General features: G+C 42.0%; 1 protein-coding gene across 1 annotated transcript in view; it reads right to left on the bottom strand.

Moving 5' to 3' along the window:
- The window catches only part of MRPS27 (mitochondrial ribosomal protein S27), a gene marked incomplete at both ends in the record, with an annotated part of 86794 nt that overhangs the window by 1420 nt on the left and 69904 nt on the right, over positions 1 to 15470 (bottom strand). The window contains 5 exons of the mRNA XM_079702730.1: positions 2009 to 2182; positions 4197 to 4339; positions 6650 to 6752; positions 10465 to 10580; positions 13609 to 13687. Coding sequence (XP_079558856.1) covers positions 2009 to 2182; positions 4197 to 4339; positions 6650 to 6752; positions 10465 to 10580; positions 13609 to 13687 — 615 coding nt within the window. The remainder of the gene's footprint in view (positions 1 to 2008; positions 2183 to 4196; positions 4340 to 6649; positions 6753 to 10464; positions 10581 to 13608; positions 13688 to 15470) is intronic.

Here is a 15470-nt window from a genome sequence, read left to right as displayed (position 1 = left end):
CACCAGGTGAGGATAAAGGAAACGCAGTAGTGCCTAACACATAACTAGCAGTCAAGAAATATTGGTCTTTTTTTTGTGAATTAAAAAAAAAATGCATTGTGGAAGAGTGAGGGCTGAGAATTTAATGCTGGCACAGATTTCTATTCTCTGAGATTAAATATATAAGCAAAAAGAAAAAGGTGGTAATTTTTTTTTTTTTCTTTTGCAGTATGCAGGCCTCTCACTGTTGTGGCCTCTCCCGTTGCAGAGCACAGGCTCCGGAAGCACAGACTCAGCGGCCATGGCTCACGGGCCCAGCCGCTCTGCGGTATATGGGATCTTCCCCGACCGGGGCACGAACCCACATCCCCTGCATCGGCAGGCGGACTCTCAACCACTGCGCCACCAGGGAAGCCCAAGGTGGTAATTTTTAAGAGTCATGGGGCAGCCTTGGTCAATATGAACATGGTAAATGATAATCTATGGGGCTAAGCAGATTTTTTGCTTTTTAGCTTTTCTAAATCTGCAAAGTTAAGAGGAAAGAACAGGTATGTAAATTCTTAACCTAGCTGCTAATTCTCCATGTACCCTGAAAACATCGATTAACCTTCCTTTTTCAGTTTCTAAATTATAAAAAAGGGAAGTTGAGCAATTACTTTATAGAAGTACTGGGAAAAACAGCTACTAAAGGTATTAGGATCCTCCTTAGAACAAGGGGAAATAGATTTCCCACAGCTGGTTCAATATAATTACTGCAAAGATTTCAATGTAATACTCTGGCAAAGTATACAGCCCTCTGCACCAAAAGGACACAATGGGTCAGCTGGGAGGGATGGGAAGGTTTTCTGCTTCACACAATGAATTCTCCTTCAGGCAGCAATTTTTTTTTTTTTTCCGCTTTGTGCTAAATAGATGAGAAACACAGCAAGGAAGAGGCCAAGGGCTTAAAATCTGAACATGGCTCTTCCTCCCTGACTCTGATCACAGAGCATTTTGGAACGTACAGTTGAAAGCTACCACAGGCAGTTTGAGTGCTCAGGGCTGTCCTGAAACCTGCAGAAACCTGTTTACACCATCCACATAGTCCAGAGAGCATTTCCAATGGCCCTAGCGCACACCACAAAGCCGAGCAAGAGAAGATGCCTGCATTTCATCTTCATCATATTCAAACGCGGCTTTGTGATTTCTACCTGGGTTTCCGGTGATCAAGAACGTTCAATGCAATATGGAGAAATGACCAGATCCTCTTCACCCAGGGCTGAAGTCAGGTGATTGCTATGAAAAGGCAAACTATTACCCACCCATCAGGCAGACATCAGGGATGAGTAGCGGGTAACGACATGCTGCCTTAGGAAACAAAACTGTGACCGATTTGCTCAAGTATGACAAGGAACATAAAAATTCCGTTTGTTTCTTTTAAGACCACTTCCTGTGTGAAGCAATAACAATGTGATTTTTTTTTTTTTTTTTTTTGCGGTAGGCGGGCCTCTCACTGCTGTGGCCTCTCCCATTGCGGAGCACAGGCTCTGGACGCGCAGGCTCAGCAGCCATGGCTCACGGGCCCAGCCGCTCTGCGGTATGTGGGATCTTCCCGGACCGGGGCACGAACCCGTGTCCCCTGCATCAGTAGGCGGACTCTCAACCACTGCGCCACCAGGGAAGCCCAACAATGTGATTTTTTTTTTTTTTTTTTTTTTTTGTGGTACGCGGGCCTCTCACTGTTGTGGCCTCTCCCGTTGCGGAGCACAGGCTCCGGATGCACAGGCTCAGCAGCCATGGCTCACGGGCCCAGCCGCTCCGCGGCATATGGGATCCTCCCAGACCGGGGCACGAACCCGTATCCCCTGCATCGGCAGGCGGACTCTCAACCACTGCGCCACCAGGGAGGCCCAACAATGTGATTTTTGATGTCAGTTTTTAATGCCCTTGTGTGTGACACTGATGCATGAAGGGATTGCTGGTCTATCACCACGGCAGAGAAGCATGCTTAATGCACAGCTGAGAGGGACTCAATTCTGCTACAACTCACCTCAAATCGTTCCAGGTAACGGGGAAGCTTGGACTGTTCTGTTTCCTCCACATCCAGCTGCTCCACCAGTTCTTCTGACCTCTGAGTCTTCTCACCTTCTTGGGGCTGGTCCTCTGAAGACCCTTGGGCCGGAGCGGTCAGAGCCGCCTTCAGCGCTCTGTCCAGCACATCGAGCTGCAGAGCAGAAAGGGGGGGCAGAGATTAAACATCCTGTGGCCCTGAAAGCACTGGGAAGGGAGGCTGGAGAAGGGAAAGGAAGGGAAACTTGGAATCTAAAATATTGCGAGAAGAGTTCTCTTATCAAATTACAGGGAACAGAAATGGTTATATAATTTTACACTAGAAACATCCTGTCCCGTGGCATGAACACTTAGTACAAAACAAAAGGAACAATAAGCAACCTCAGAATTATCTGTATACGTGAATCAACACAGCAGCTTTTGATTTCACTTTTAATCACCCAGGTTAAGAATCCAAGAATTATGCTTGATGGGTACTGAAGTACCACCCCTTCCATGTTTTTCTTCCTCAATTGCTTTGGAATTGGGAGAAAGGGAAAGAAAAACCACTACAGACCACAACCAAAATGGGCCACTTTGAATGCACAGTAAAGCCTCTGAATCTAGGCAGGTGCCTTCTTCACAGAAAAATTTTAGCTCATAGGGTATCCAGAGATTAGGGATCAGTCAATCTCTATAAGCTGCTGACAAAGACCAGATAGGCATACGTGAAATTTATTGTAACAGGTGATTTCTATGGCTTAGGAAGTAAATAAAACTATAAAACGGAAGGTTTCTTTTGTTTTGACCCCTCTCCCCTACCACTTTCATTTTGGGGCAACCTGCCTCGACCCTCAGAGGGCCTAATCATCAGAGACGGGACAGAAACAACGTCAAGGCCGGCGTGAGCACCTGCACGGATACCGACTAATTCTGTCCATGTCACTGCAGAACAAAAATCCAGAAAATACTCCAAGGCTTTTTAATGCCACTAATACATTATACCCCTATGTGTATGTGGGGTATATACATATATAGACACATACATAGATGTGACACAGATCTCACTCTTGCTGACATCTGAATCACATTCCTGTGAAGTCAGAACACAAACAATGCAAATCTGGCTCCAACTGGAAGGAGTATTTCCCTGGCAAAGCATTTATGTATAATTTTATGTTTTCAATCACCAGCACTGACTACAGCAGGGTTAAAACATGAAAATGTATTTAGAAATGCATATACTTGGTTGTAAATGTCTGGCAGGGAACATAAGGACTCACTAGACATCAGTGTAAGGAGCCAGTAGAGGGGCCGGACTTGTGCATCCTGTGACTGAGCGGAAGCCACGAGGTGAGTCCTAGTGATCAGCATCAAGGCAAAACAAATAAGCAGCTGCTCAGAGTTAACTTTTACACCCTGTTAATGAAACAACTGATGTCCTTCTATGCCTCACTCTGGCTACAATAGCTGCTTGGGCAGGAGCGAACACTGCTGGCTCTCTATCGGGTGTAAGCTCGTCGCGTGCTTTCCTGTAGCCTGAGCTCACTCTAGTAACTTCGTAGTGTCAAGAGCCCAAGGTGACCAAGAGGGATGAGCTTTGAGGCTGGTGGGAGGACAGCGTCCTAGTCCAGGCAAAGTGAACGCCTTAGAACTATGAAAGGAACATTTGGTCCAGATCTCCTCAGCATCATGCATTCACCACAGAATAGTTTAATGGAAGGAAAGAAAGACAGTGCCATCTCTAGTCCCTAGACTCATTTCTTGAGAGCTTGTATGATGGAAAAAATTGACAAGTAGTTAGTCTCCAGGGACTAAATGAGGAGACAGAAATGCCAAAAATTAAAAATGAAATCTTAACCTCTCAAGCTCCTACTGAGATTTTACTTTAGGGGTCGGGTGGAATTAATCAGTACTTTACTGAATTCAGTTTGAATTTTAGGGAAGGGGAATGGTCTTCCTCCCAGATAGTGAACTATAAAATCAACATCAATCTTATTTTCTAGTGCTTTTTGTCAATAACATTGAGAATGTTTGTGGTTTTTCACTCCTTTTCACCTGAATAAGTACATGATCCTATAGAGATAAAGAAAGTGGGGCATGGGGGAGACAAGGAAAACAAATCCAAAGCCTGACTTATGAGTAACAGGAGATGATAAATCCCACTGAATTAGAGACAGGAAACTTACTGCTTCTCTACACAGCTTTCCGTCTTCTGGGGAGGAGGCCACCTTCTCCATTACTTGAAGGGCTCTGTTGAGGTACCCTGGCTGCCACAGCAGGGGCATGTTATGGTACACAGCCCGCAGCCCTTGCTGCAATTCCACCTTCCCTGTGGCCAAAAAGAACAATGAAGAAGGCTCAGCCATGGCTTTCCACTATGTCTGAGACAGAGGACTTGAAGGCACAAGCGAATACTTACCTGGCAGCTCTAGAAATAGAGAAGGATCGTTTCAAACCTATACCAAGAGCCTCATCCCACTCAGTGAATGGATGTATGATGAAAAATGTAAAATTCTATGTATACACCTTTTAGTATAAAGTCATGTGAACTTATTTTTCTTCTTTTTCATTTGGACTGCTGGAGATTATCATGAGGATATATGAATCAAAGGGTTGAGGGAAATTTACAGAGGTTGCTATTTATTTTTTATTTATTTATTTTATTTTGGCTGTGCCGGGTCTTAGTTGTGGCATGCGGGATCTTTTAGTTGCAGCATGCGGACTTCTTAGTTGTGGCACGCATGCGGAATCTAGTTCCCTGACCAGGGATCGAACCCAGGCCCCTTACATTGGGAGTGCAGAGTCTTACCCACTGGACCACCAGAGAAGTCCCTACAGAGGCTATTATATCTGCCTCTAAGTGGAGCTACCCTTATAAAGCAAGTCAAACAACTGAAATACTAGTTTTGTTTCAAGAACAAAATCTTCCTCTGAAAAAGAAATTCCACAACTTTTTTACACTGGAAATCTTGTCAACGTCTGACAACTTTCCCTGCCAGGAAATGTTTGACATTTTTCAAAATACTCCAAAACACCCCACTGACTGTCTTTATGAAAAAAAAAATCTCACTTTGCTCTCCTTTCCTTTATTTGAGCTTCATCAGTACTTAAATCGTATAGTCCTCATTCATCCTTTTGGGTCTCAGGACATGAATGTTTCTCTTGGTACCTCAAACAACCACAACTGGAGCTTAAAACATGGCTGGCAGCAAGGTCCCCGAGTGAGGACAGGGGCTGTCTCTGGACTCCTGGGGAACAGAAACTTCTGCACTAATGACCAAAGTCACCTTGAGCTGCCAGGTCTTAAATCTACCTTCACTTATCTTTCCCAGGAAGGAGGATTTGGGAAAGCTGTAGTGGAACATAAACAGACAAAGCTTATCAGGTGACAGCTAATTTTAGACCTGTAAGATGCTTGGGGCTGGCTGCAGTCATGTTCCGGGAAGCTGCTTCTGGAGGTGAATGAGGCTGCGCAGCACATGACACAGTGAGAGCAAAGGGATTTGGATCTGATGCTCCCAGACCCAAAACACCCGGGCCTCTGCTCAGCAACAGCAACAACAAAGTACATTTTCTTAGCCTTGACAACTTCCCGGCCAATTCATGCAGTGTAACAGTCCTGAGTGCTCATCTGAAGGCAAAGGCCAAAAACGTGTAAATCAATATCAAAAGTAGATGGTAAGTAGAGAGAAAATGATTTTTAAAAAGACTGGTCAACTCTTTTGTTAGTCTGATCGCCAGCCGGATGAACTCCTCTCTCTGAGTCAGTTTCTATCAGAATCAGCATCTGAGAATGCCACACTACATTTTATTGGTGAAGATCAACTCCAAAAGCAGTCAAACTGCTGTAACTTAGATGATTTTCAAAAAACAAAGGTAAGCAGACACAATGTATGATCAGAAGGGACTTTCTCAAATGCCTACCTACTTAGGAGACAGACTGGAAGGATAATGAAATAACATGCATTTAATAAACCTGTGTAAATCGGGACACATTTTATGCACATTTAGGGTGAATGTTATTTGCCCAGATTCCACACAACCCAAGCGCCGAGGCTGCTCCTCAGAAGGCTTTGCCCTCCTGACTGTCTGATTCTCATGCAACCCGGGGTCTAAAGCAGAGCTAGCTGTCCCACGTGTGGCACAGTCACATTGCACCAGTGAGCCCCTCTCTGCTTTCCCAAGTGCTGCTGGATGTGCTCTCTGAATTTCTCTTCCTTCACACCTGAAAACAATACCAAGGATATGTGTTCAACTCCAACTCTTAATTTCTTTCCTCCTGGACTTTAGGTTTAAGAGACAGAAAGATCTTTGTTAATAATGGGAAAGATCCTACTGGCCGGTTCTCCCAAAAGAGGGCCAGAACTTTCCTTTCTTTATCCCTTCCTCACACTGATTACCACTAAATATAATCGAGAGCCATCAGAACTAATTCTCACCTTGCCAGTGGTGGGAGGTTTTAGAACCTGCTTTATTGTCTTAGGTCATAACTGTAAGGCCATCAAAGTCTAGTTTTATGTCTAAAAATGAAAGCTGTATTGGAATTTCACTCGCAAATTTAAATCAAATTATAATTTTATTATGAAGTAAAAGAATGCATCAGTTCTATCCATGAAGAATGTAAGGACCTACAGCTTACCAAGAAGTGCATAGCCGTACAACTGGGAACTCCACCCCACCGAATTCTTTTGCTTTAGGCCTGGGAGTAACAGGGATGCACCAAAGTTCCTCTCCTCTTCCCACTGCAACAGAATATACCAGATCACGGTGCAGCCAAGCAATGCATAAATGCATTTTGTATGCAAAAATGTGATTTTTAATGACACAGAGGAAAAAAGAACATGTTATAACATTAAGTAAAAGAAGCAAAATAACAAAACTAAAGGTACATTATAATTCTAATTTTGGAAAGAAAAGATATTTATGTTTAATGAAAAATACAGAATAGAAATGCCCAAAATGTTAACAGATTTCTGGGCAGTGAAATTACGAGCAATTTTGGTTTTCTTCTTTGTACTTTTCATTACTTTCCAAATTTGGGGCAGTGAGTAAGAGTTCCTTTTACGATCAGAAAAGCAAAACAAAATAAAAATAAAGCGTACACTCTGGACCAGCATTGCCTCGAGACAATCAACAAAGATTACCCATGCTGTTAGCCCTGTACTCACACTGCTATGAAATGACAGAGCAAGCTTTTTGAATTTTAAACAATTCAGCAATAAGACGACTCCTACTTCAGTGTTCAAATAAATATAACTATTAGGCTGCCTTTAGATAGATTTATGGCTCTCAAAAATCAATTAGGCAATCAGAAACACTTGGCAATCATTTCTTTCAACCCAGGGTGCAAAATTACACATCAATAAAGTTGAAGCCTTATGAGACATGGGAAAAGAAGGGGCAAAATACAAGCATTGCTAAGGCTGCTGCAGACTAGCAACAGCAGGGACAGGGGACTCACTGTAAAGGCAGGCCCGAGGAGAGCCTTGGCAGCTCCCCAGACAACGAGGGCTGTGATCTTCTCCATGCTGGTGCAGTAGGAGCACACAGGGGCCTGAGCCTTTGTTCCAGCTTGGAAATACAGAACGCAAAGCTCAGGTGGCCCTGCACTGGTCAGAGAATGAACAAAGTGTGCAAGCTACAATTGCAGCCAGGTATATAAGTGGGGTACCCCAGGTGTTAAGGGGCACCCAAACCTCTTTATTGGGAATGACCTTTGTGCAATGCAAGTGCAATTTCTTAAGGTTTTTCTAAACCTTTGAAACAAGCAAAGACCTTGGGAGAAAAGCAAAGCCTCCTCAGGGGCTTCTGCAGCACACATAAGCAAGAGAGCTGGTAATGAAGGACCAGGTCGTTTCATTTGCAAAAGCAAATCACTCGGAGGTTTGATTTTCCCCCACAAAAACTGCATGAAAAGGGGCCCAGGGAAAAATAAATAAGGAGCCTTAGAAGCATTTTTTCTTTTCTTTAGGGAAAAACATGACCTATAGTATCAGGATGCAACAGGGGCTGAAAGCCAAATGAGCAGCATCCTTGCTGTGCTAGAAATGAGCAGGGGTGGTGATGGTGGCTGCAATGGTGATTCTTCCAAAAGCACTTTTACAAAGATGAATGAAAGCAAATGGACGTGTTAGAGATTTTTTGGATGACTGGGAAAAATACAACCACTGCTGCTTAGATGAAAGGCTCGTTATGTGTTAACATAAAATATCAGGTCTCTTCCAAGCCTTTAACTTCTACTCTATGTACTGTTATGGACTAAATCAGGAGCTATTTTACCAATGTCCTCAAGGTTTTCTCATTTCATGCTTCAGCTTCTCCCATTAATACAAAGCAAACCCTCCTTCTCTCCTTCCTCCCTCCACTCCCCTTCACAGCCAGACATCTCAAAACACTGCTGATGCTCCCTGTCTCCTTTCTGCACCTCGGACTCACTCCACAATCCACTCCAATTTGGTTTCCTGCTCCATTACTCTATGGCCCTCACACCACTAAGTTCAACGCATTTCATAAAAGTCCTCGTCTCACCTACCCTCTGAGGAGCGTTCTACATGCAGACCACCTCCTCCCACGGTGTTTGTTCCAACACATTCCTGACTCTCCTTTTGGCCTGTGGCTCATCTGCAGACACTTACACGTGGATTTATAAATTACATCTCCAGTCCAGATTTTTCCATTAAGATGCCAATTTCCCTTGTGAAATCTCTTGACTGTCTCAAAGATATCTCAAAATGCAACACATTCAGAGCCAAATTAATGATCTTCCTCATCAAAAGAAGTCTTTGCAAACACATGGTGACCCTTTTGTCCAGATACCCCAGGCAGAAACTGGGGTCAGACTTCACCCCCACCTCCCTGCCTCCACATCTTCTTCCTTCCTCATCATGCTCTTTGCCTCCTAGATACGGTCATCAGCTACTTTGTAGCTCCACCACGTTCTGGTCCCCACACTACCATTACTCTTGCTCAGACGACCATGATAGTCTCCTAAGTGCTCTGACCATAACCACCCTGGCCCTGATCCAACCTCCAACCCATGTTACAGCCCAGATACACAAATCTGATCATGCCACCCCTTCTGCTTAAAACTTTTCAGTGGCTTCTCACTATTTTTAGAATGTAGACGAAACAGCTTAGCATGACCTACCTTCTGCAACCTCATCTCACCCTACAATTCTCTCTGTGGCAGCTACACTATCTTCCTACCTTCTTCCAGCCCCTTTCTGCTCAGCATGTTCTTTCTGCCACAGGACTTTTGCACATGTCATTTCCTCTTTTTGGATTGTTCCTCCTCTCTTCAGTCTGTTAATTCATATTCATGCTTCAAATATTAACTCAAGAAATATTTCCTTAAGGAAGAAGGCTTTCCTAACAAGTTTAAAATACAAACAAAAACTCACTACCATACAGGCTTTTCATAGAAGACGTCTTTGTAGTGATCATTATAGTCATAATTTTATATTCGTGTGTTTGTTTTGTTTTAAATGCCTATATTCATCTTAGATTGTAAGAAGGAAATTTTTGCTCACCACTGTATAAGGAGCACTTGAAATGTATGAAATGTAGTAGTTGCTCAATATATATTTAATGAACTAACGAACGTGAGGTATGCCATAGGCTATGACAGTCATCTTACAAAAACAAAACACACAATAAGTTTTTTTAGAATGGGGGCTAGACTAGATGATCTTTTCAGTTCCTACCCAAAGTAGTATTTTTTGGTGTTACATTTGAGGTTAAGGGCAGACTGTAGGGCCAGGCTGCTTGGCTTCACCAGGTGGCTTCATCACCTACTAGCTGGGTGGTTATTATGTAACATCTCTGTGCCCCAGTCTTCTCATCTGCATAGAGTTGTGAGGATTAAATGAATTAATAAATCTAAAACACCAAGAACACAGCCTGGTGTAAAGTAAGTGCCATTTAAGTATTAGCTATTGTTGTTGTTACTGTTGTTATTCTTAGGATAGCAATAAACAATGACTAAATACCCTAAGAGATGAAACCAAAACTTAGTCTCCTGGACTGACCCAGAGCAACCTTAGGAAAATACTGACATAAATTAAACAATGAGTATTTAATACCTGAGGTCGTGGTCGAAGCTGGCTGCCTCACTGCTTCGTTGGTATGCCATGTCCAGCTCTCACTGATCATTGATTACCTTCTGTACGTGTGAGGTGCACTTAGCCTAGCTCAAGTCTCAGAATGTACATAAGGACTTTCCCTTGAGATTCTTCCGAGTGGAAGAACGTCCAATTCCAGTTTGTTAGAACCCAGTACCTAAAATGTACAGGATGAACACTCATTCCTGGTTGTACGGGGCCACAGGGCTGTACATCAGGCATCTTTTTCCAGATGCTGAGGGCAGAGGTTTCCTCTGGTGCCTACATCCCTACTGAGCAGCCACTGCTTGCTTCTTCTAAGGCTCTCACTGCTGCTTTAAGGTAGATCACTTACACTGAAGTCTGTCTTCTTTGCCAGGCAGTAGTATAAAACGTAGAGGGAGAGGAGTTGGGTGGAGGGAACCTCAAAAGCTTCTTGCATCATGATCTCAAAAACCACGGATAAAGCATCTGGAAAGAAGATCAAAGTAAAAATGAGAGGTAATTAGTTTTAGGTAACATCATCAAACCTGTATTTAACTATGAACACTCTAAGTGGGGCATGATAGAAAAATAAACAGAATTAAGAAGTTAAGAATGTGGGCTCTGCTCCTAGTTCTTCCATAAACTAGGTCTTTCCCAAGTCTTCAGCTTCTATTGTACACACTACTGTGTACTGAATCAGGTGCTATTGTATCACTGTCCTCAAGGATGTCAAATAAACCACTCAATTTCTCAGTATCATCTTCATGATGTTAAAATACCATTTGTCCCACATACATCACAAGACTGTTGACAGTCCAACAAAATAATACATGTGAAAATGCCTCATAAACTGTGAAGCAAATTTAAGGTATCATGTCCATCAGCTGGAAGAGCTAAGGCATACAGAAAGGAGGCAAATATATTTTCCAAGTCACCCTGACAAGTAGAGAGGGGGCTCGGCTGACTGCCCCACTGTATGTTCTGGAATTTTCTCCCTGTTTGGGCAAAAGAGAACAAGTGCTAGAGACAATTCTAAATCTCAGGTATTATTTCAAAGACAGAAAACTGATGACTACAAAAAGGACAATCAGGCTCAATTTAAAAGAATTGAAAGAATGGAAAGGAAATGCTTATTCATAAGTTATAATTCCGTGAGTTTAACATAGAAGATACTTGTTTTCATATGAATGCTGATCATAGGAGACCAGACCTTGAGCAAGGTCTAATTTATTTTCCCTCAATATTTCACAACATAGGCAGAAGGCAAGAAAATCAAATTCAAACAATTTTTTTCCCTTAGTATTTGTTGTTAAATCAGAGAATGTTAATATTGGTTTAAAATACGGTGCCTGCACATAACACAGGCACAACAAATGTTTTTGAATAACTGCCTGAGCTGCTCTGTTAACCGATTTTTGCATATAGGGTTGCATAAGAGTTAGCACTGATTTGCAGCTGTTGCTAGCCAGCTGGTTTTGTGTGTGCTGTCATGGTTCTACATGAGGCCACAGGCAAGAATTTCTACATATTTTTCGCAAACAGGGAAACTGAGATAGACAGGCAGACCAGGGAGGAGTCACCCAGTAAGTCAGTAGCAAAATAAGAACCTGGAAGAGATTAAACAAACACTCCCATCTCACCAACAAACCGATATTTTAAAAGAACACAGTTAAAGTTACAAATCAGTTTAAAAAAAACGTTTTGCCAACTGTTCAATACTGAATCCAAAATTACATATGAAAAATAAATCAAATTTATTTTATCACTAATTTATATTCATTTCAGTCAGCTTGGGAAGTGAAATTAGGTTGATCTGTATAAGTAATTTCCTTTTCCCCCATAATTATTTATATACTTTGATATTTCCTATTTTAGCAATAAAAAGTATAACATTTTCTAAATTTTTGCCATAAACAATAATAATCTTTGTCAAAACTTTATTTTAAAAAATCCTCAATATTATTTACTCTGAATTTAGAAGGAAAAAAAAGAAAAAAACCAAACCCAAAACTCCTTTTACCCTTCCAACATTACATTTAAAGAGAGAGGGGAGAAAACTGCTACTACATAATTTTCCAATGATAGAGTAACAGAGTAATAAGGATTCTTAAATCTGATGTTCACAGAGAACAGACGATGAAACATGCAAAAGCTAATTATCTTTTAGTTGAATTCAGGAAGTCCATGTTTAAAATGGACAAGGGATAATGAGCATTTCAAAAAATAATGCACAGGGCTTCCCTGGTGGCGCAGTGGTTGAGAGTCTGCCTGCCGATGCAGGGGACACAGGTTCGTGCCCCGGTCCGGGAAGATCCCACATGCCGTGGAGCGGCTGGGCCCGTGAGCCATGGCCGCTGAGCCTGCACGTCCGGAGCCTGTGCTCTGCAACGGGAGAGGCCACGGCAGTGAGAGGCCCGCGTACCGCAAAAATAATAATAATAATAATAATAATAATGCACAGCAAATGTTTTTAGGCAGTCAACAACTGCAAGTCTTATGAGAGAGAAGATAAAGCAGAGACCCGGAGAAGAGAAAGGAGAGAGGTCACCGGTCCTCAGGTCCCCAGCCTAATCACTGAGTCCAGGCAGTGACACATTGGAAAAGGCTGAGGGTGCTGGTGTGCAGAAACAAGAGGATGTAACCCAATGACAGGAATCACAGGTGTCATAAAAGCATAAGTGACCACCAGTCCACATCCACATTCCTGAAGTAGTGACTACCCTAACACGGGCATGGCTCCTTAGAACCAAGCCTGAGGATGAAATGGTGGAAGGGGAAGCCAGTGTGTATCTTTACACAGTGGCATGGCCTCCTCTTTCCTTCTTCACTGTCTGCGTAGCTGCAAGCACAAGCGTGCTGTACTACCCTTCCCTGTCCACTGGAGACTGGCAGGGCTCCACCTGACTGCTCTGTAGGGTCTGCCACATCCCCATCTTTCCTTGGCCTCCCTTATTGTAGCTGAAGGTAAGAGCCACTTTAAATTAATTCCATGGGGTCAGAGGATTTTGGGGGTAAAGAGATCTCAGAGTTCACCAATGCACTTACTTTAGAGATGGGGAAACAAAAGCCTAGGGAGGTGAAATGACTTTCCTTCATAGTGAGTGTACTACTCTCTCCAGTATATAAGATTTCATACTTACACACTTCACATGCTACAACAACTGTGATTTAAATAAAAGAAAGTTAGCAAATGGTGCTAAAAAAAAGTCAAGCTAATAGCTGAATTAATATAATCTTAACTAGCCATGGAAGCTCAGGCAAGGTTTATTGCTTAACTAAATTCATTGTCCTTTGCCCAAAGAGACATGAACAAATAAACTTCAGAAACTCAGAGGAAAAAGACCTGAATATGATTCCCCTATCTGGCCAACTGGTAAATCAACTACGCACCTATTTCTGACTGAAAGAGTGATGTAGAGAGTCATTAAGAAATAAAAAAAGTAAAAGTGCCTACATTTACTTCCCTTTGGGAGCTGAAGATCCATTATAAATGGAACTGGGTTTGGTATCTTACCTTTGTAATTTTCTTCCTTTATGAAATGATCCATCAGTAAATTAAATGTATAGTTATCTGGAAAAATACCATATTGGACCTGTAATGAAAATAAAAGTAAGATAAGGGGAAAAATATTCATTTAATTCAGTTTATAATTTATGCCTATGTATTATTCAGGAAAAAGCTTGGCACCGTTAGCTTTAAAATATCTGACTATCATTTTACAGCATCTGTGACGGTGAAATAGAAGCTGTGACTCATGCAGTTTGGTAACTGGAACTGTTGGTCAGGGTGAGAAAGTTGTGAGTGGGTGTCTGATATAAGACAACTGACGTCTGAAAAATAAAGCTCAATTCTAACAATTCATCATAACTAAAAAAAAAACCCAAACCAAACCAAGACAATAAAAAACCACCATACTCCACTGGTTCAGTGATTCTTTTCAGAAGGTATGAATATCAATGCAAAAATGGACTCCCATGAGAAAGCACATATTATCACATTATGCAGCATTTTCTGGTCCTTAGAGTGCTTTTTCTCCAACTTTATTAAGATAGAATTGTCATATAACATTGTGTAATTTTAAGGTGTACAACATGATAATTTAACACACATATATATTGCAAAATGATTACTACTATAAGGCTAGTTAACAAATTCATTGCCTCACATAATTACCATTTTTTTGGTGGTGGTAGTGGTGAGAACATTTAAGATCTACTTTCTTGGCAACTTTCAAGTATACAATACAGTACTGTTAACTACAGTCACCGTGCTGTACATTAGATCCTCAGAACTTACTCATCTTACAACTGGTATCCTTTGACCAACATCTCCCCATTTCTCCCGTCCTCCCAGTCCCTGGCATCCATTATTCTACAGTTTCTATGAGTTCCGCTTTTTTAGATTTCACATATAAGTGAGATCATGACGTATTTGTCTTTCTTTGAGTGACTTATTTTACTTAGCATAATGCCCTTAAGGTTTGTCCATGTAGTCTCAAATGGCAGGATCTCCTTTTTTATGGCTAACTATTCCATTGTATGTATATGTTCATATACACACACCCCACATCTTCTTTATCCATTCATCTGTAAATGGACATTTAGGTTGTTTCCATGGCTTGGCTATTGTGAATAGTGCTGCAATGAACATGGGGGTGCAGGTATCTCTTTGAGATAGTCATTTCATCTCCTTTGGATTTATACCCAGAAGTGGAATTGCTGGATCAAATTGTAGTTCTATTTTTAATTTCTTGAGGGACCTTCATACTGTTTCCCATACTGGCTGTACCAATTTACATTCCTGCTGACAATGCACAAGGGATCCCTTTTTGCCACATTCTTGCCAGCATTTGTTATCTCTTGTCTCTTAGACTAGTTTTTAAAGACCCAAGAAGCCTGAAGTTGCCATGGCTCCCATGTGACTTGCACGCACAATCAAGTCTGACTACTAATGGTCTAGGCTGTGGTCATGTGTCTGTTTTAAATCCTTAGTTCAGTAGGCTCATCCCCCCCCCCACCACCCGCCTCCCATCAACCACCAGAAACACCTGAGGAATTCTTTTTTTTCCAGTTACACCCATCATGGCCCTTAGAAATTCTGATAACCCTAAACCCCAGGTGCAAATCACTGCTGAACTGAGTCACTATTACCAGCAGGCTGTACAGAATGCCTCAGATGTGCCGAAATGGAAAAAAAGTTTAGAATCCATTGCTTAAAGGTTGTAGCTCATGGGCAGTGTTTAAATTCATCAAAGCAGTCAACCAAATCTGCACTAATCCCTAAGGCAGGGTAAAAACAAAATATCTTAGAATGATAAATCATTAAAGCTAGAAGGAACCTTAGAAATCAACTGGTCAGTGATTCTCAACACTGAC

The sequence above is a fragment of the Hyperoodon ampullatus genome (genome assembly GCF_949752795.1).
Source record: "Hyperoodon ampullatus genome assembly, chromosome: 4".
Classification (NCBI taxonomy): domain Eukaryota; kingdom Metazoa; phylum Chordata; class Mammalia; order Artiodactyla; family Ziphiidae; genus Hyperoodon; species Hyperoodon ampullatus.
Note: the sequence above shows the minus strand (reverse complement) of the source record. Positions and strands in the feature narration are given on the sequence as shown.